The following is a 21,780-nucleotide window of genomic DNA, read 5'->3' on the forward strand; positions in this document are numbered from 1 at the left end:
TCTTGACCACTGGGGGTTCCCCTGGTAGCAGTGCTGCTGCACTAGGCTACTATGTGTAAGGTACAGTTATCGATACTCTAAGAGTAATTATATCGGTAACCTTACACAATTAATCCCATTGAATATTAATTGAGGAACTACATAACTAATAATTTACATAAGAAATGAGTAGTTATTACCCGGCGATATCAAAAGTTTCTTAGGAAATTCAAGCTCTTGCGTTGCACTAAAACCAATATTAGAGTCATTTAGTTAGTTTGTCAAGCATTTCATATCAGCTAAAATAATCAATTTCTGTCAATACAAAGTCCTTCCTTCTCATTTCATCCGGTAAGTCTCCCCTGACCCACAGTTCTGGGCGACTTTTCCTAATTCAACCCCTTTTCATAAGCCTCCAGCCATTCCCCTTCACTCCTCTTCCTTACCATTCCACCCTTATGTCGGAAGAAGGGGCCACTGGTTCCAAATGGTAGCACACCTAAAACCTGAAACTTCCTGGCAGATTAAAACTGTGTGCCGGACCGAGACTCGAACTCAGGACCTTTGCCTATCGCGGGAAAGTGCTCAACCAACTGAACTACCCAAGCACGACTCACGCCCCGTCCTCACAGCTTTACTTCTGCCAGTACCTCGTCTCCTACCTTCCAAACTTAACAGAAGCTCTCCTGCGAACCTTGCATATTCTGGAAATACCTAAAACCTGTTTTTATATGTGTGTTCTCATGTCACCCCTTGGTGAGTAACTAATACTAGTTTTCCTTTCCAACACCAAAATATGGAAACTATTATTCCTTCTGGCAACACATTTGGTAGATGAAAAAATTAAGGAGATGAAAATTTAACAAATAGCAAAAAGTGCTAGTAACTGTGCTAAAGTATTCTACAAAAAGCTGTTTTTAGTTTTCTAACACATTCACACCATCAACTACACTGAAACTTCCAGCCAGAGTAAAGCTGCAGTCTAGATCACCATCAGAAGCCGCATCACTGTCGTATGCAGAAAATGTTCTTACAAACTGAGTGATCAAGGCATACCTCATAGCCTGTGAATCAGCTCCAAGCTGTCAATGTGTGTCTCTTATGTCCTAATTTTCTCAGTATTTATCAGCCTTATTGCGCTGGCGGAACACAGTTCAGAGAAAGGTAAAAGTTCAGCCTATATCGCTAATTAACTTACCTGACTTAAATAAGAAGTGCATTTTTCGAAAAGGTCTGCTTTGCTAAAAACTATCCAATTGTCAACTTCGGTTCCGCTACACTGGTTCAAAATTTCGTAAGTATCAAGACGCAGAAGCACGCTGTTAACTTCCGAAAGGAGTAATTCGACATCTGATGTTAAAGTCTGAAACAAAAACATTACCAATCATATGTGCAATTTCATTCATCCATTTGCTAACAGTTGAATTAATCATTTTTATCCAAGAGCCTAAAAAAGTAATTTCTGAACATTTAATCAAGTTTCAAGCAATATTTATTGCAATAATTACAATGAACTATCTATATCTACATCTAGAAGATTATTCTGCAATTCACAATTAAGTGCCTGGTGGAGGGTTCATCGAACACCATTAAGCTACTGCTCTACCGTTCCACTCCTAAACAGCATGCAGGAGAAATGAACAATTAAATCATCCCGTGCGAGTTCCAGTTTCTCTTATTTTATTATGATGATCATTTCTCTCTATGTAGGGGGAACCAACAAAACATTTTCACACTCTGAGGGGAAAGTTTCTGATTGAAATTTCGTGAGAAGGTCCTGCCGCAACAGAAAATGCCTTTGTTTTAGTGACAGCCACGCCAATTCGTGTATCATATATGTGGCACTCTCTCCCGTATTTTGTGACAATACAAAATGAGCTGCCCTTCTTTGAAGTTTTTCAATGTCCTTCATTAGTCCAATCTGATACGGATCGCACATTGCACAGAAATACTCCAGAACAGGGCGGACAAATTTAGTGTAAGCAGTCTCTTTACTAAACCTGTTACATTCTCTAAGTGTTCTGCTGATACATATCAGTCTGGTTTGCTTTCCCCACAATATTGCTATGTACTTGTTCCAATTTAAGTTATTCATAATTGTAATCCCTAAGTATTTAGTTGAGTTTACAACCTTTAGATTGTGCGATTTATCATGTAACTTCACTGCTCACGTGAGTGACTTCACACTTTTCTTGATTTAGAGTAAATTGCCACTTTTTGCACCATACAGATATCTTGTCTTAATCACTTTGCAACTCATTTTGCTCATCTGATGACATCACATGACAGTAAATAACAGCATCATCTGCAAACAATCTAGGACTGCTCAGATTGCCTCCTAAATCATTTATGTATACCAGGAACAATAGAGGACGTATAACACTTCCTTGGCAAATGCCAGATATAACTACTGTTTCACTCGATGACTTTCTATCAGTTATTACAAAGTGTGACCTTTCTGACAGTAAATCACAAATCCCAACGACACCCCACAGCCTCGCAATTAAATTATAAGTCACTTTTGAGGAACTATTTTTTTTCCAAATGTGTGTATTTAACAGATCCAAATAGCGATGGATACAAGCCTGTCAAGTGAAAACAAGCACAAGTTTAAACTTTGCACCTGTCCAAATTTTGTAATAAATGTAGCCAGTCACTGTTACACAGAAAATGGAGCTTATTGAGTGTGTCAATAAAATATTCTGTCGCTCTGTGTAGAGAAAAGGAAAAATGATTAACAATTAAATTTATTAAGGGCATTCCTCTTGCAGTATGAATTGTTTCTTGCCATTCCACAACTGTTTCCACATTTATAACAGCACTCGAGGAGTTTCAGCAAACTGAAAATGTGACATGTTATTTTCAATCTACGGCTATGAACTGTGCAAGAAAAATTGCAAAGGGCAGTGGGATACAAATATAATTTGCTATTTTCTGATACGTCAAAAATGCTTGATAAATCTTGAATATTACGAAAATGGGATTTTATTAGCTTGGTTTCACGGTCTTTAGCACCCAAGCTAAGATAATGAGAATATAATCTTACTCCAGGGCAAATACACAAAGCTGCTATGTCAAAACCTAACCAACACTCCATCCAGTAGTCAGCAGTTCTGCACAGTAAAATGAATACCCCTAGCTGCATACAGGCTTGATATACATCAACAGGGACAGTTGAAAATGTGTGCCCCATCTGGGACTCGAACCCGGGATATCCTGCTTACTTGGCAGACGTTCTATCCATCTGAGCCACCAAGGACACAGAGGATAGTGCGACTGCGGGGACTTATCTCTGGCACGCCTCTCATGAGACCCACATTCCCAACTTGTCCCGCACTATATTCATAGTGCCCCTGACCATTATACTCATTACTTGCGGCTTCCATCTTCTTCTGTGCAGATGCACAAACAGTGCCCGAACTTTTACGAGAATCAGCAAAAAGCCACGTGTAATGAGTATAATGGGCAGGGGCACAATGAATATGGTGCGGGACAATAAGTTCATGCCAGGCCTCACCGACCGATATCGATACCTCTCCTCAGTGCAGCACACCATGAAGAATGGGTTGCCATTCCCCAAGAAACCTTCCAGCACCTGACTGAACATATGCCTGCGAGAGTGGAAACTGTCATCAAAGCTAAGGGTGGGCCAACACTATACTGAATACCAGCATTACCGATGGAGGGCGCAACGAACTTTTAAGTCATTTTTAGCCAGGTGTCCAGATACCTTTGATTACATAGTGTATATATAAAGTATCAAAATTCCTTCTTAAGCTGCAAGAGAACCACATGAACTTCAAAATCTGACACTGCTAATAATTGTTTGTCTTAGCACTGATCTACTTCATTTGGAAGTCCTATTTTTACACTACGTAATGAGTGTTTTCCTTTGCATACTAGTCACTTCAAAATGCTGTAGAACTGTAACATGTCATCATGTGACCTTCCACTGACAATGTGGATCATGGCAGGGGTATGTGCCAGTCAGTTGTATAGTATCAGCATAGTAAAATGTCCTTAAATTTATAGATCACAGTCCAGAGGATTAACAGCAATCTAGATACAATTGGGTTAAAATAAAAGTATAGATCACAATAATATTTTATTACTGGCCAGTAGCTACTTCATGTAGGAGTCATCTTCAGACAATGAACACCTAAGAACAAGAATAGCAGAGTTACAGGAAGTTTGCCACTGAGAGCCATCAGCAGCAGCCGGATGGGTAAATGCTGTATCATTACTTAGTTATACTTTGGTCTGACGCCATTCTCATCAAACTTTCTTTAACTCCACCATTCTTCTTTTTACAACATTACATCATAAATCAATAAAACATTATTCTGATCTTGACTGTTATTTAAACCATACTAAGAAGTGGTGACAGAAGTGACTGGATGGCAGAAAGGAGCTATGGTGTTTGGACGTGCACATCACCACGGCATGGATGAATTTGCCTCATATATCCACCATGTCTACAAAGAATGGTGTACAAGTCACGGCCAAACATGGGATAATAGCATTGGTCATAAATGATCCTGGGCCCAGAGATAAGTGTCAACCTCATAATAACAATCAGTTTCATACCTGCTAGAAATTGTAGCTGTCATTGAATGCAACTCAATCTCAAACAGTTTCCCAGCAAACACTGTTATGGGAACTTCATGCAATGGACATTTGGAATCGAGTACCTCAAGGAAGGCTATTGTTCTTGGCAGTACATAAATTTGCACAGCAGCATGCCAAATACAAACTGGACAACAGCAGACTGGAGGTGTGTCACAATTTTGGTTCTTCAGAAATGATGCAAGTCTCTGCGTACACCGACACCCCAGTAAGATTTGTAATCTGCAGAATGTGGAGGGCGAAGTTCCGGCTGGAGGTTGTTCTGCAATGTTTTCTGCTTGTATTTTATACCATGACTTGGGCCCATTGATTCAGGTTACAGTGATCCTGAACCAGGATGATTATGCCAACAACCTGTATGACTAGGTGTTGCTCTCTCCTCAACATCTTCATAATGAACATACAGTGGATACTCATCTCCCAAGATGATAGCCATGTTCACAGGGTTATGCACACACACTCTTTTCAAAATTTTAAATAGTATCACTCTTAGTGAAAGACCCTCAAATCACAGTCTTTGTAGACTGATGATATATTTTGTGATAATTTAAGTACTTGTCTGCAAGCTAATCATCATTAATTTGTGCTGCGAGAATAAATGTGCTTCAATTGAAAATCAACTCTGATGGTGTCAACTTGAATATGTAAAACCAAGCACCTAGCAGTTCATTTACTGGACATGAAATGAAGTATGGTCCGTAATGTCACACGTGGCAAACTCATTCGCTCCCATGGAAGCAAGTATACTGGTTTTTCCAGCACTTTTCACTGTACATTTACCTAACAGTGACTAACACATTCATATAACCACATTGCCTTTCCTGAAGCATTTATTGTATTAAATGTTACTGGTACTTTGCACTATATTCATCATTCTCTGCGCCGGAAAAACAATTGACTTCAGAAGAGTAACAGAATTTCCTTCTCACTTCATGATGTGTAATACAGGACATTAATGTCTTTCAGTATCAAGTGCCCACTTTTGTGCATGGCCAGATGGTTCGCCCGCACACAGTCGTTAACACATTTTAATTTCAGCCGTCTTTCTCATGATTAGGGCCCAGATTATAAGACATGTCATATTTTTATCATGAACTTTAGGATGAATTTTACAACAACTTGTGTACAAATCCAGGTATTGTATTTTTATTGCACATATGAAGCCATATTCACATATTCAATAACACGTCACATTTCAGGCAACTTTTGCCATAATAAGGTCATATTTCAGCCAACTTTTGCCAAAAATGCATTATTTGTCATACCTTTATGGATGCAAGAATAAAACAATAAAAATGTTGCTCACATGGCAATTTTTCAGATGGTATTATCACAAATAAACAACAATTATGACAAAGCTTTATTTATCGGGAATGTAGTTGACAAGCAGCACACTAGTTGGTTCGCTGATGTAAGATACTGCTGCATAGAATCGACAAAATGCTCTCAAAGCCGAAAGGCTCCTTCCAATTCAGTAAACGTTGCACATGTTGTCACGCTACTAAGTTTGAATACAAACTCTGTCTGGTTCAACTTCCCGAAAGCAAACTTCTCCATCAGCATGAAGTTGCAAGGTATTGTTTGCGAGTTTGGAGGTAAGGTCTTCAGCACTGACGGGGAAATATTATTTTGTAAACTGTGTGAAGTTAAAGTTGGTGCATAAAAGTGCTTTAATATGCAACAACACAGTAATACCACCAATCACAGGAGCTGTGTGAAGATAAGTGCTGAAAATGACAGCAGACAAATGCTATTATTTGAGCAGACAGGCCCATCTTCTACCATGCAGTCATTCAACGACTCGTGCAAGATAATTTTGTCTTGCAACATCCCATTTGAGAAGCTGAAGAATTCACACTTTAGAAAGTTCTTGGAGAAGAACAACACACATCCAGTTCCAGATGAATCTGCACTGAGAAAGAACTATCTGTGCGCTAAGAAGAGCAACTAATCATAAATTAGTGCTACTGACCAAAAGGTTTAGCTGCCCACAGATGAAACTACCAATGTGTGCAGACATTATGTAGCCAATGTTGGTGGCATTCTAAAAGTTGACAGGTTTGGAGGAAAGTTTCTCCTAACATGTAAAGTCCTCGAGAGTAAACAACTCGACAACTGCCATTCTGTTTGACAACTCTATGAGGCTACTGAGCCTGGATGGTGTGAACAGATACAACATTTTGCTGCTAGTAACAGATAGTGCTTCATAAGTAGCTACAGCAGTGAAGGGGCTTTGGATTCCCTACACCAGTATGGTGTACATCGTTTGCCTTGCACACGTGTTAAAAGAGTTGCACACTAAGTGCGATTAAATTATCCTGATGTGGACAAATTATTTCCCTGTGGCAAGAAAATCAAATCTCTGCTACAGGCACAGAAAATCAAGGATCAGGCACCTCCACTACCCGTCCCTCCCTCTGCCCTCTGCTTGTTATAAGCGACAGTGTTAATCCAAGAACCCCATTGTGTAACTACTGCACCACTATACCAAAACAAAAACAATCTTTTGCGAGGTTGATAGAAACAAATCAAGCGCTACTAAAACTGCTACAGAGGACTTTACGTTTACATTGTCTGCAAACTTGGCATACATTAACACCAACTTTACATTGGTTGGTTGTTTTGGGGAAGGAGACCAGACAGCGAGGTCATCGGTCTCTTCGGATTAGGGAAGGACGGGGAAGGAAGTCGGTCGTGCCCTTTACATTGGTATCAAAAGCCATCACATAACTGGAAGCTGAATAACACCCTAAATGTTGTACAATATGTGCAAAGAATTACGCTCTAACTCCCTGAATGCTTGGTGCTCCACAGCTTATAACTATTTGTTAAAGGACATATTACAAACACCACGAGCTGCATTTAAAATGTTCAACAGTCAAACAGACTAGTATTAGGGCGTAGACTCCACTGTCAGTGGCATCTGACACAGAGACCAGTCAGGTAAAGTGATCATGTGTGTGTCAGTAGTGTTTGTGTGAATGTGTGTGTGTGTGTGTGTGTGTGTGTGTGTGTGTGTGGTCTCATTCCAATAAGGCCTTTTTGGCAAAACCTTAGATGTTAGGCAGTCTTTCTGTTGTGCCTGTCTGTGTCTCAACGTCTCCGTTATATGGTGAGTAGCAACCTATCCTTTTCATAACATTGTCTATGTTAATACAATAGGATATGAAATTTGTCATACCTCACAGTTCGTCAAGTATGCTACTGCTGTCAACTCAAACAGTGGCATTTCTTGGTCACATTGGACATTACTGCCATAATACCAACACGAGACTGACAAATATGCCAAACAGCCTACATTACATATCTCTTGTTATTCCTGAGACACACATTGAAATAAGTGAAAATACCATGCTTGAGAGATGGTGGTGGTGAGCCCCTATGGGACCACACTGCTGAGGTTGTTGGTCCCTAGGCTTACACACTACTTAAACTAACTTACACTAAGGACAACACAGACACCCATGCCTGACGGAGGACTCAAACCTCTGACAGGGGAGCCGCACAAACCGCGGCAAGGTGCCTCAGACCACACAGCTACCCTGCACGGCGCCATGCTTGGACTATTAGTATGTAAGGGTAGAATATATAAAGTATAAAAGCGTAGAATATATTAAGTATTAAAGTGTAAAATATTTATATAACAGTCACTAAAAACATAATGATAACATGTCCGTAATGCAAAATGTGTATCTACCAAATAACGAGTTTATCAATTTGGACTTGGATTAATAGTGATCCAACATGTCAAGTTAGTCAATTTCATGCACAGGAGACAGAGTGAACTCCAAATTCAATTAAAACACTGACTACATTTTTAATGAAAAAGAGTTATGGAATAAGATGTCTATACAGAATTTTAACAGTGTTCAAACCGAATAAGTTCAGTTCAGAGTCCCCTCCATCTCCTGCATATAAAATTGACTAATGTGATATGACATGTTGAATCATCATTAGACCCAAGTTTTAACTGACAGCCTAATTTTATGGCACAAACAGATTTTATATTATAGCCATCTTACTCCATATGTTTGAAACACAGTTGACCTCCCTTCAGTTACTTAATGAATATTATTTAGCAGCCTTATGATATTTAGAATAAAAACATACTATACGTAATTCCACAGATCAATTGTTCTAGTAGTATACATACATTGGTTTCCACTCCAAAAGAAAGAACCAGCCAAAAACTCACATTTGCAACATAACATCGAACAACCTACCTAAAACAGCAAGTGTTGGTCTAACAGGTTTGCATGACTTAGTTACAACACAAACCTATCTTAAGATGCTGCATTCTTGAAGTTCAGCTGCACATTCTCAACCTGTCAAACGTACCTGTCCTGATCTGTGATGCAACTGTTCTTATGCTGTATTCCCATGTGTGCACCTAATTCAACCTCACACAAACACAAAATCATGCAGAAATGGGTCAGTACACCATTACACAAAGCACAAACTAAACTGGTAAAATCAAATATATCATTCAGGCGCTCTGTCTTCCAGTTAAATTTGTATACACGTGTTACAGCACTTAAGCAAAGTTGACAATAGCACTCATCGGCATTCAGGGAGCTTGTGAGACAAACTAATTCCGATTAGCAGGAAAATTCAGTATAAATGAATTAGCTCCTCGAACATAATATTACAATAATATTATTGCTCTGCCATGTAAGACTTAGAAACGAATCGCCAGGATAGCTTTGGAATTCGTTAGCAGTAAGTCATACAAATTCTGAAAGACGAAATATGCTAACCCTAGACAGCCTTCAATGGCAATCTAAAGAAACACTGAGCCAGTATACAACTGAACAATTAGCTTCGTCCACCTTGCTAACATTCTATTGAATGATGACATATGACACACCATAACTATTATTCTATCTCTGTCTAAGTCTGTAGATATCGTCACCAACAAATATATGCTTTGAAATATCAATAAAAGCCGATGCAATTGTAAGTATTCAAACTTAAAAACATCAAATGAACAAATACAAATGTTATGATTTAACTAAGGTGGACTGTCATCTGACATAGGCCAAACCTCAGTCTAGTCCCAACACAGTCTGCTCGATCAACAATCTCTCATCCTACTTATCTTACTGCTGCGATATCAGGCAAGCCACCTAACCAATTCCTTTTCTAGCCAAACTGTAGTGTCCTACATAGATGCCTCTAGTGAAAACTCTTCCAGAACACCCTCTGAAATAATTCTATCTTAATTCTTATTCATATAAAATGTTTTTTCTGGTGAACTATTTTTCTTTCCTATGTCATCCATTCCTTGGACTCTTCCACCTGCTTGTTGAGCTTGTTGATAAGGGTGCCTGCCCTGTAATACTGCATCTAACTTTTAGTTTGCATCATTTATAGTCTTACATCAGCACTGCGAAAATGATAAATGCGCGCTGAAGCCCACCATGATGGCATGGCATCCTTGGGCATTCGGCTACCTCACCAATACAACATGGTCGCCTCCTCCCCCTGCACTCTAGCTGAGTTCTGATTTCAGTGTTCCACTGAAACTGAAATACCTTGTGATCTATAACTCTGATGAACACTGCAGTCTTCAGCATATGTTTTTAAATAAATGAACACACCCTACATCTTCCATTCCAACCTCTTTCTCCAGTTACTCAGTTCTTATGCTTACAGCTACAAGCACATCAGCAATGTCAGTGATTGTGCATATCGATGACTGTACACATCTCTACCATGTCTCATCTTGTTCCCGATTCTACTGTTAGATACCAATTGTCAAAGCACAGTATTTTCACACACACACACACACACACACACACACACACACACACACACACACACATATATAATGGAAGGAAACATTCCACGTGGGAAAAATTATATATAAAAACAAAGATGACGTGACTTACCGAACAAAAGCGCTGGCAGGTCGATAGACACACAAACAAACACAGACATACACACAAAATTCAAGCTTTCGCAACAAACTGTTGCCTCATCAGGAAAGAGGGAAGGAGAGGGGAAGACGAAAGGAAGTGGGTTTTAAGGGAGAGGGTAAGGAGTCATTCCAATCCCGGGAGCGGAAAGACTTACCTTAGGGGGAAAAAAGGACAGGTATACACTAGCACACACGCACATATCCATCCACACGTACAGACACAAGCAGACATATTTAAAGACAAAGAGTTTGGGCAGAGATGTCAGTCGAGGCAGAAGTGTAGAGGCAAAGAAGTTGTTGAAAGACAGGTGAGGTATGAGTGGCGGCAACTTGAAATTAGCGGAGATCGAGGCCTGGCGGATGACGAGAAGAGAGGATATACTGAAGGGCAAGTTCCCATCTCCGGAGTTCGGATAGGTTGGTGTTGGTGGGAAGTATCCAGATAACCCGGACGGTGTAACACTGTGCCAAGATGTGCTGGCTATGCACCAAGGCATGTTTAGCCACCGGGTGATCCTCATTACCAACAAACACTGTCTGCCTGTGTCCATTCATGCGAATGGACAGTTTGTTGCTGGTCATTCCCACATAGAATGCATCACAGTGTAGGCAGGTCAGTTGGTAAATCACGTGGGTGCTTTCACACGTGGCTCTGCCTCTGATCGTGTACACCTTCCGGGTTACAGGACTGGAGTAGGTGGTGGTGGGAGGGTGCATGGGACAGGTTTTGCATCGGGGGCGGTTACAAGGATAGGAGCCAGAGGGTAGGGAAGGTGGTTTGGGGATTTCATAGGGATGAACTAACAGGTTACGAAGGTTAGGTGGACGGCGGAAAGACACTCTTGGTGGAGTGGGGAGGATTTCATGAAGGATGGATCTCATTTCAGGGCAGGATTTGAGGAAGTCGTATCCCTGCTGGAGAGCCACATTCAGAGTCTGGTCCAGTCCCGGAAAGTATCCTGTCACAAGTGGGGCACTTTTGTGGTTCTTCTGTGGGGGATTCTGGGTTTGAGGGGACGAGGAAGTGGCTCTGGTTATTTGCTTCTGTACCAGGTCGGGAGGGTAGTTGCGGGATGCGAAAGCTGTTTTCAGGTTGTTGGTGTAATGATTCAGGGATTCCGGACTGGAGCAGATTCGTTTGCCACGAAGACCTAGGCTGTAGGGAAGGGACCGTTTGATGTGGAATGGGTGGCAGCTGTCATAATGGAGGTACTGTTGCTTGTTGGTGGGTTTGATGTGGACGGACGTGTGAAGTTGGCCATTGGACAGGTGGAGGTCAACGTCAAGGAAAGTGGCATGGGATTTGGAGTAGGACCAGGTGAAACTGATGGAACCAAAGGAGTTGAGGTTGGAGAGGAAATTCTGGAGTTCTTCTTCACTGTGAGTCCAGATCATGAAGATGTCATCAATAAATCTGTACCAAACTTTGGGTTGGCAGACTTGGGTAACCAAGAAGGCTTCCTCTAAGCGACCCATGAATAGGTTGGCGTACGAGGGGGCCATCCTGGTGCCCATGGCTGTTCCCTTTAATTGTTGGTATGTCTGGCCCTCAAAAGTGAAGAAGTTGTGGGTCAGGATGAAGCTGGCTAAGGTGATGAGGAAAGAGGTTTTAGGTAGGGTGGCAGGTGATCGGTGTGAAAGGAAATGCTCCATCGCAGCGAGGCCCTGGACGTGCGGAATATTTGTGTATAAGGACGTGGCATCAATGGTTACAAGGATGGTTTCCGGGGGTAACAGATTGGGTAAGGATTCCAGGCGTTCAAGGAAGTGGTTGGTGTCCTTGATGAAGGATGGGAGACTGCATGTAATGGGTTGAAGGTGTTGATCTACGTAGGCAGAGATACGTTCTGTGGGGGCTTGGTAACCAGCTACAATGGGGCGGCCGGGATGATTGGGTTTGTGGATTTTAGGAAGAAGGTAGAAGGTAGGGGTGCGGGGCGTCGGTGGGGTCAGGAGGTTGATGGAGTCAGGTGAAAGGTTTTGCAGGGGGCCTAAGGTTCTGAGGATTCCTTGAAGCTCCGCCTGGACATCGGGAATGGGGTTACCTTGGCAAACTTTGTATGTGGTGTTGTCTGAAAGCTGACGCAGTCCCTCAGCCACATACTCCCGACGATCAAGTACCACAGTCGTGGAACCCTTGTCCGCCGGAAGAATGACGATGGATCGGTCAGCCTTCAGATCACGGATAGCCTGGGCTTCAGCAGTGGTGATGTTGGGTGTAGGATTAAGGTTTTTTAAGAAGGATTGAGATGCAAGGCTGGAAGTCAGAAATTCCTGGAAGGTTTGGAGAGGGTGATTTTGAGGAAGAGGAGGTGGGTCCCGCTGTGACGGAGGACGGAACTGTTCCAGGCAGGGTTCAATTTGGATGGTGTCTTGAGGAGTCGGATCATTAGGAGTAGGATTAGGATCATTTTTCTTCGTGGCAAAGTGATACTTCCAGCAGAGAGTACGAGTGTAGGACAGTAAATCTTTGACGAGGGCTGTTTGGTTGAATCTGGGAGTGGGGCTGAAGGTGAGGCCTTTGGATAGGACAGAGGTTTCGGATTGGGAGAGAGGTTTGGAGGAAAGGTTAACTACTGAATTAGGGTGTTGTGGTTCCAGATTGTGTTGATCGGAATTTTGAGGTTTTGGAGGGAGTGGAGCTGCAAGTGGGAGATTGACTAGATGGGAGAGACTGGGTTTGTGTGCAATGAGAGGAGGTTGAGGTTTGCTGGAAAGGTTGTGAAGGGTGAGTGAGTTGCCTTTCCGAAGGTGGGAAACCAGGAGATTGGATAGTTTTTTTGAGGTGGAGGGTGGCATGCTGTTCTAATTTACGGTTGGCCTGTAGGAGGATGCTCTGAACAGCCGGTGTGGATGTGGGAGAGGAAAGATTAAGGACTTTTATTAAGGATAGGAGTTGACGGGTGTGTTCAATGGCTGAGTTGATGTGTAGGTGAAGGATTAGGTGGGTGAGGGCAATGGATTGTTCAGTTTGGAACTGGTATAGGGACTGATGGAAGGAAGGGTTGCAGCCAGAGATGGGAACTTTGAGTGTGAGGCCTTTGGGGGTAATGCCAAATGTCAGACAAGCCTGAGAAAATAAAATATGCGAGCGTAATCTGGCTAGGGCGAAGGCATGTTTGCGGAGGGAATGTAAATAAAACTTAATGGGGTCATTGTGGGGGTGTTGTGAGGGTGACATGGTATTAGAAGGTGGAAAGTGTAACATGAGGTGAAATGAAAATGAAAATAAAAATATATGGGGAGAGATAAAGGTGAACCGGAAAGAAACTGGAGATCTGGAATGAAAAAAGGCGAAAAGGTGTTGGTTACAGATGGGCTATGTTGGACTTGGGTTGGTAGACAACGATGTGCATAAAGGTTAGGTGGTTGTGTTGCCGCCAAAACACGTTAAAGGACGGAGAAATTCGGGAAAATTTCGAAAAAACTGCGTGTAGTATATTAAATGGAGTGGTATTGTGGTGGCAGATTATGAAAATGAGGCTAACAATTGTCTGACGAAGAAATAATGGCGTTAAAACCTGTGGGAAGCGGCTAAAAAGATCAGTGATGTGGGAAAAACGAGAATGGAAATAAAGCGAAAGTTATTAGAACTGGCCGAAATGGTTGTTTAAAAGGTGAAAGGAGCCGTTTGTGAACTGGAAACGGTGGATATTATAGCGGCGGTAGTGCTGAAAACGGCAAAAAAAAAATATTTTTTTGGTTATGGTTTGGAAGTGGGTTACGTATTATTGAGTATATACATAGGCGGGATAAAATAGTATAGCAGATTACGGTAAAAAGGAGAAGGTGAATACAAAGTGAAACTACTGGCAAAAACAGAAAGAGGAAAATAAGATGACAGAAAAGATTTTGAAATGCAACAGTGACAATAACAAACGTAATTGTTGGATTCAAATTAATGATATCAATATAATGGAAGGAAACATTCCACGTGGGAAAAATTATATATAAAAACAAAGATGACGTGACTTACCGAACAAAAGCGCTGGCAGGTCGATAGATACACAAACAAACACAGACATACACACAAAATTCAAGCTTTCGCAACAAACTGTTGCCTCATCAGGAAAAAGGGAAGGAGAGGGGAAGACGAAAGGAAGTGGGTTTTAAGGGAGAGGGTAAGGAGTCATTCCAATCCCGGGAGCGGAAAGACTTACCTTAGGGGGAAAAAAGGACGGGTATACACTCGCGCGCCACACACACACACACACACACACACACACACACACACACACACACACACACACACACACACACACACATATATCCATCCACACATATACAGACACAAGCAGACATATTTAAAGACAAACTCTTTGTCTTTATATATATATATATATATATATATATATATATATATATATATATATATATATATATATATATATATATATAATGGAAGGAAACATTCCACGTGGGAAAAATTATATATAAAAACAAAGATGAGGTGACTTACCGAACAAAAGTGCTGGCAGGTCGATAGGCAACAGTTTGTTGCGAAAGCTTGAATTTTGTGTGTGTGTTTGTGTTTGTTTGTCTATCGACCTGCCAGCACTTTTGTTCGGTAAGTCACCTCATCTTTATATATATATATATATATATATATATATATATATATATATATATATATATATATATATATATAAATAATGGAAGGAAACATTCCACGTGGGAAAAATTATATATAAAAACAAAGATGAGGTGACTTACCGAACAGAAGCGCTGGCAGGTCGATAGACACACAAACAAACACAAACATACACACAAAATTCAAGCTTTCGCAACAAACTGTTGCCTCATCATCCTGATGAGGCAACAGTTTGTTGTGAAAGCTTGAATTTTGTGTGTATGTTTGTGTTTGTTTGTGTGTCTATCGACCTGCCAGCGCTTTTGTTCGGTAAGTCACCTCATCTTTGTTTATATATATATATATATATATATATATATATATGTGTGTGTGTGTGTGTGTGTGTGTGTGTGTGTGTGTGTGTGTGTGTATAAGGGCGCGCGCGTGCACATGTCAAAGACATAAACAAATATGATCTCAGAATAACAAGAGACATGTAATACAGACTGTTTGGCTTCTCTGGCAATTCCGTGTTTATATTATATGACGGTTGTATCCAGTGTGACCAAGGAAAGTCACTGTTTAAGATCTGAAATTACTAAAACACCCCACAGACTATGTTCTGTGAGACAGACATAGTTGTAATAAAATTCTAAATATCCACATGGTTGTATGCTTTTTAGTTGAACATGGATTTGAATATCAAAAATAATTCATAATCAACACACATCATCAATACAGATACATAATATGCAAGTAAACATATGTTCTCACTGTTATGTATAGAATTGTTATGTTGTAGATATCAATATGCATACAATTGTTTGTTGTCCTCTGTATCAGACCCACCAAAAATGGGTTCAACACCCAAATACCAGCTTAGCTACTAAACATTTTAAATGCGGCTCATGGCACTTACAAAATGTCCTTTACAGGACACCTCATTTCCAATAATGTTGAGCATCCAGGAAGAGTAGCTTTGCTTCTTTCTCCATTTCCACAGAAATCTTTGTTTGGTGCACGCTCTTTACATGATCATAGAATAGGTGTAATGTTTTCCTTGCCATGAGGCCAAACGAAAATGGTGTCGTCAATGATAATTATGGTATGAGTGAAAAGGAGCCGTGTTTATAGCACGTTCTTCAAAATTTTAGTTCAGTAGAAGTTAGAATGGTCAGCTTTGCCACTCAGTGTATCAAGCTGACCACACACAGATTGACATCCCTGGGCACAGTTTATCATTCTGTCCAAAATAGTGTTGTGTTGTCCTGATAAACAGAGAAGAACCAGCTCAGTGTCTAAGTAATTCATGTAACCTGTGTGTCCAGACAAAATAACTGTCACAAACATAAAATCAAGTCAGCTCTCTTTGGAAAATACATATGCAAAACCAGTCAATCAACAACAGATCAGAACACAATGTTTCTTCTGTAGTGTGGAGCACCATCAGGTAGAACTGGCTGCCTACAAACTCTATAAGAGGTAGTGATTGCTCCATAAGTCCAAGTGTTTCCAATATTCTATGTGAATGTGGTAGTAGCTACATAGAATAGACTGTTCCAATGGCTTATCAGTGCTGAACAAAAAAATCAGAGATACATCTAGTACAAAAGTATAATAAAATCTGCTGTTGCCAAAAAGGCCTTAATAATAAGCATGAGATCTTAATCAAGCAGACGGATTCTGGCCTACACTGCGGACTACTGGGACTGAAGCACTGAAATGGGTGTGGAAATCAGAATGAGTGTCAACAACTTTAATAGAGATATGGACTAAACACACAGGAATGTGTGGAATTGTGCACTTGATACCGAGAGACTGTGTGTGTCCCATATTGCACACTGTGATTGGAAGAGAGATGTTATCTCTAGTTGAAGTGGGCACTACAATGTCATTTACAAGTGGGATGCCATTAATTCCTCAACAGGCAGTTGATTTTCTCATGAGAACTACGGCAGACTTTGTGGAAAGCTTGGATTTTTATAGAGAAAATTGGTGTGAACAAGTGAACAGCTAAAATTTAGTCACTGAACAGTTCAAAGAAAAAATGAATCTCATTTCAAACAGGTACCCCACTCATACAATTATAGTCAGGGCTGACATCAATCTACCCTCGATGTGCTGGAAAAATTAAATGTTTAAAGCTGGCGGCAGGCATAAAACATCATCCAAAATCTTACTGAATGCGTCCTCAGAAAATTATTTTGAACAATTAGTTCACGAGCCCACTCGAAACGTGAATGGTTGTGAAAGCACACTTGACCTCTTAGCAGCAAATAATCCTAGACAAATAGAGAGTATCATGACTGATATGGATTAGGGACCACAAGGCAGGCAGTTGCCTTGCCACTCCAATACCTGCAAACTGATTTGCAGGGCACCTACTGTAACTAAATAGTTGAGTCTGTTCCAGAAGCCAATGCTCTCACAAAAAGCAAAGATTCGGTTTTAACATTCCACTAATAACGAGGCCTTAGAATACAAGATACTAACAGGGAAGGATTAGGAAAGTAATCTGATGTGTCCTTTTCCAAGGAAACATCCCAGCATTTACCTTACGCGATTAGGCCAACGTGGGAGAATCCGAATCTAGATGGCTGGTCAGGGATTTGAACTACTGTTCCCATAAGTGTTAGACCAGTGTCCCACCACCTTTCTCTTTCTACATCTACATCATTATTCTGCAAATCACACATAAATGCTAATTCACAGCCATTCAACACTCTTATAGCACACCGGAAAAACAGGCGCTTAAGCCTTTCCTTGCAAGTTCCAATTTCTCTTATTTTATTGTGATGATTAATCCCTCCTATGTAGATGGACGTCAACTCAACATTTTCATATTTGGAGCAGAAAGCTGGTGATTGTAATCTCTTGAAAGGATCTAATTGCAGCGAAAGACACTTCTCATTTAATGGCTGCCACCCCAAATCACATATCACCTCTGTGACGCTCACTCCCCTATTTTCCAATAATACAGAACGAGCTGCCCTTCCTTGAACTTTTCCGATGCCTTAAGTCAATCCTATATGGTGTTGTTGTAGTGTGGTCTTCAGTCCAGAGACTGGTTTGATGCAGCTCTCCATGCTACTCTATTCTGTGCATGCTTCTTCGTTTCCCACTACCTACTGCAACCTACATCTTTCTGAATCTGTTTAATGTATACATCTCTTGGTCTCCCTCTACGATTTTTATCCTCCGCGCTGCCCTCCAGTACTAAATTGGTGATCCCTTGATGCCTCAGAATATGCCCTACCAACCACTCCCTGCTTCTAGTCAAGTTATGCCACAAATTTCTCTTTTCTCTAATTCTATTCAATACCTCCTCATTAGTTATGTGATCTACCCATATAATCTTAAGCATTCTTCTGTAGCACCACATTTCGAACGCTTCTATTCTCTTCTTGTCCAAACTATGTATCGTCCACGTTTCGCTTCCATACATGGCTACACTCCATACAAATACTTTCGGAAATGACTTCCTGACACTTAAATCTATACTCGATGTTAACAAATTTCTCTTTGAAACTTCCTGGCAGATTAAAACTGTGTGCCCGACCGAGACTCGAACTTGGGACCTTTGCCTTTCGCGGGCAAGTGCTCTACCAACTGAGCTACCGAAGCACGACTCACGCCCGGTACCCACAGCTTTACTTCTGCCAGTACCTCGTCTCCTACCTTCCAAACTTTACAGGAGCTCTCCTGCGAACCTTGCAGAACTAGCACTCCTGAAAGAAAGGATATTGCGGAGACATGGCTTAGCCACAGCCTGGGGGATGTTTCCAGAATGAGATTTTCACTCTGCAGCGGAGTGTGCGCTGCAAGGTTCGCAGGAGAGCTCCTGTAAAGTTTGGAAGGCAGGAGACGAGGTACTGGCAGAAGTAAAGCTGTGGGTACCGGGCGTGAGTCGTGCTTCGGTAGCTCAGTTGGTAGAGCACTTGCCCGCGAAAGGCAAAGGTCCCGAGTTCGAGTCTCGGTCGGGCACACAGTTTTAATCTGCCAGGAAGTTTCACATCAGCGCACACTCCGCTGCAGAGTGAAAATCTCATTCTGGAAACATCCCCCAGGCTGTGGCTAAGCCATAAGGAGTGTTAGTTCTGCAAGGTTCGCAGGAGAGCTCCTGTAAAGTTTGGAAGGTAGGAGACGAGGTACTGGCAGAAGTAAAGCTGTGGGTACCGGGCGTGAGTCGTGCTTCGGTAGCTCAGTTGGTAGAGCACTTGCCCGCGAAAGGCAAAGGTCCCGAGTTCGAGTCTCGGTCGGGCACACGGTTTTAATCTGCCAGGAAGTTTCACATCAGCGCACACTCCGCTGCAGAGTGAAAATCTCATTCTGAAATTTCTCTTTGTCAGAAACGCTTTCCTTGCCATTGCCAGTGTACATTTTATATCCCCTCTACTTCGACCATCATCAGTTATTTTGCTCCCCAAATAGCAAAACTCCTTTACTACTTTAAGCCTCTCATTTCCTAATCTAATTCCTGCAGCATCACCTGATTTAATTCGACTACATTCCATTATCCTCGTTTCGCTTCTGTTGATGTTCATCTTATATCCTCCTTTCAAGACAACTGTCCATTCCGTTCAGCTGATCTTTCTGGTCCTTTGCTGTCTCTGACAGAATTACAATGTCATCAGCGAACCTCAAAGTTTTTATTTCTTCTCCATGGATTTTAATACCTACTCCAAATTTTTCTTTTGTTTCCTTTACTGCTTGCTCAACATACAGATTGAATAATATCGGGGATAGGCTACAACCCTGCCTCACTCCATTCCCAACCACTCCTTCCCTTTCATGCCCCTCAACTCTTATAACCGCAATCTGGTTTCTGTACAAATTGCAAAAAGCTTTTCGCTCCCTGTAATTTACCCCTGCCACCTTCAGAATTTGAAAGAAAGTATTTCAGTCAACATTGTCAAAAACTTTCTCTAAGTCTACAAATGCTAGATACGTAGGTTTGCCTTTCCTTAATCCATTTTCTAAGATAAGTCGAAGGGTCAGTATTGCCTCGCGTGTTCCAACATTTCTACAGAATCCAAACTGATCTTCCCCAAGGTCGGCTTCTACCAGTTTTTCCATTCGTATGTAAAGAATTCATGTTAGTATTTTGCAGCCGTGGCTTATTAAACTGATAGTTTGGTAATTTTCACATTTGTCAACACCTGCTTTCTTTGGGACTGGAATTATTATATTCTTCTTGAAGTCTGAGAGTATTTCGCCTTGCTCACTAGATGGTAGAGTTTTGTTAGGCCTGGCTCTCCCAAGGCTGTCATTAGTTCTAACGGGATGTCGTCTACTCCCGGGGCCTTGTTTCGACTTAGGTCTTTCAGTGCTCTGTCAAACTCTTCGCGCAGTATCATATCTCCTACTTCATCTTCATCTACATTCTCTTCCATTTCCATAATATTAACCTCAAGAACATTGCCCTTGTACAGACCCTCTACATACTCATTCCACCTTTCTGCTTTCCCTTCTTTGCTTATTACTGTATTTCCATCTGAGCTCTTGATATTCATGCAAGTCATTGTCTTTTCTCCAAAGATTTCTTTAATTTTCCTGTAGGCAGTATCAGTCTTACCCCTAGTGATATGTACCTCTACATCCTTACATTTGTCCTCTAGCCATCCCTGATTAGCCATTTTGCACTTCCTGTGATCTCATTCTTGAGACGTTTGTATTCTTTTTTGCCTGCTTCATTTACTGCATTTTTGTATTTTATCCTTTCATCAATTACATTCAATATCTCTTCTGTTACCCAAGGGTTTCTACTAGTCCTTGTCTTTTTACCTACTTGATCCTCAGTTACCTTCACCATTTCGTCTCCAAAAGCTACCCATTCTTCTTCTACTGTATTTATTTCCCCCATTCTTGTCAATCATTCCCTAATGCTCTCTCTGAAGCTCTCTACAAGCTCTGGTTTAGTCAGTATATTCAGGTCCCATCTCCTTAAATTCCCACCTTTTCGCAGTTTCTTCAGTTTTATTCTACAGTTCATAACCAATAGATTGTGGTCAGAGTACACATCTGCCCCTGGAAATGTCTTACAACTTAAAACCTGGTTCCTAAATCTCTGTCTTACCATTATATACTGTATCTGATACCTCCTAGTATCTCCAGGATTCTTCCATGTATACAACCTTCTTTCATGATTTTTGAACCAAGTGTTAGCTATGATAAAGTTATGCTCTGTGCAAAATTCTACCAGACGGCTTCCTCTTTCATTTCTTACCCCCACTCCATATTCACCTACCATGTTTCCTTCTCTCCCTTTTCCTACTATTGAATTCCAGTCACCTATGACTATTAAATTTTCGTCTCTTTTCACGGCCTGAATAATTTCTTTTATCTCATATACATTTCATCAATTTCTTCATCATATTTTGCAGAGCTAGTTGGCATATAAACTTGTACTGCTGTAGTAGGCATGGGCTTCATGGCTATCTTGGTCACAATAATGCGTTCACTATGCTGTTTGTAGTAGCTTACCCGCACTCCTATTTTTTTATTCATTATTAAACCTACTCCTTCATTACCCCTATTTGACTTTGTATTTATAACCCTGTATTCACCTGACCAAAAGTCTTGTTCCTCCTGCCACCGAACTTCACTAATTCCCACTGTATCTAAATTTCACCTATCAACTTCCCTCTTTAATTTTCTAACCTACTGCCCGATTAAGGGATCTGAC

At 41.1% G+C, this 21,780-nt stretch overlaps 1 protein-coding gene across 1 annotated transcript in view; it reads right to left on the reverse strand.

The window, feature by feature from the left end:
• The window catches only part of LOC126456929 (uncharacterized), a 274,891-nt gene that overhangs the window by 161,147 nt on the left and 91,964 nt on the right, over positions 1 to 21,780 (reverse strand). Inside the window, exon 9 of the mRNA XM_050092863.1 lies at positions 1,178 to 1,342. Coding sequence (XP_049948820.1) covers positions 1,178 to 1,342 — 165 coding nt within the window. The remainder of the gene's footprint in view (positions 1 to 1,177; positions 1,343 to 21,780) is intronic.

The sequence above is a fragment of the Schistocerca serialis genome, chromosome 2, assembly GCF_023864345.2.
Source record: "Schistocerca serialis cubense isolate TAMUIC-IGC-003099 chromosome 2, iqSchSeri2.2, whole genome shotgun sequence".
Lineage (NCBI taxonomy): Eukaryota > Metazoa > Arthropoda > Insecta > Orthoptera > Acrididae > Schistocerca > Schistocerca serialis.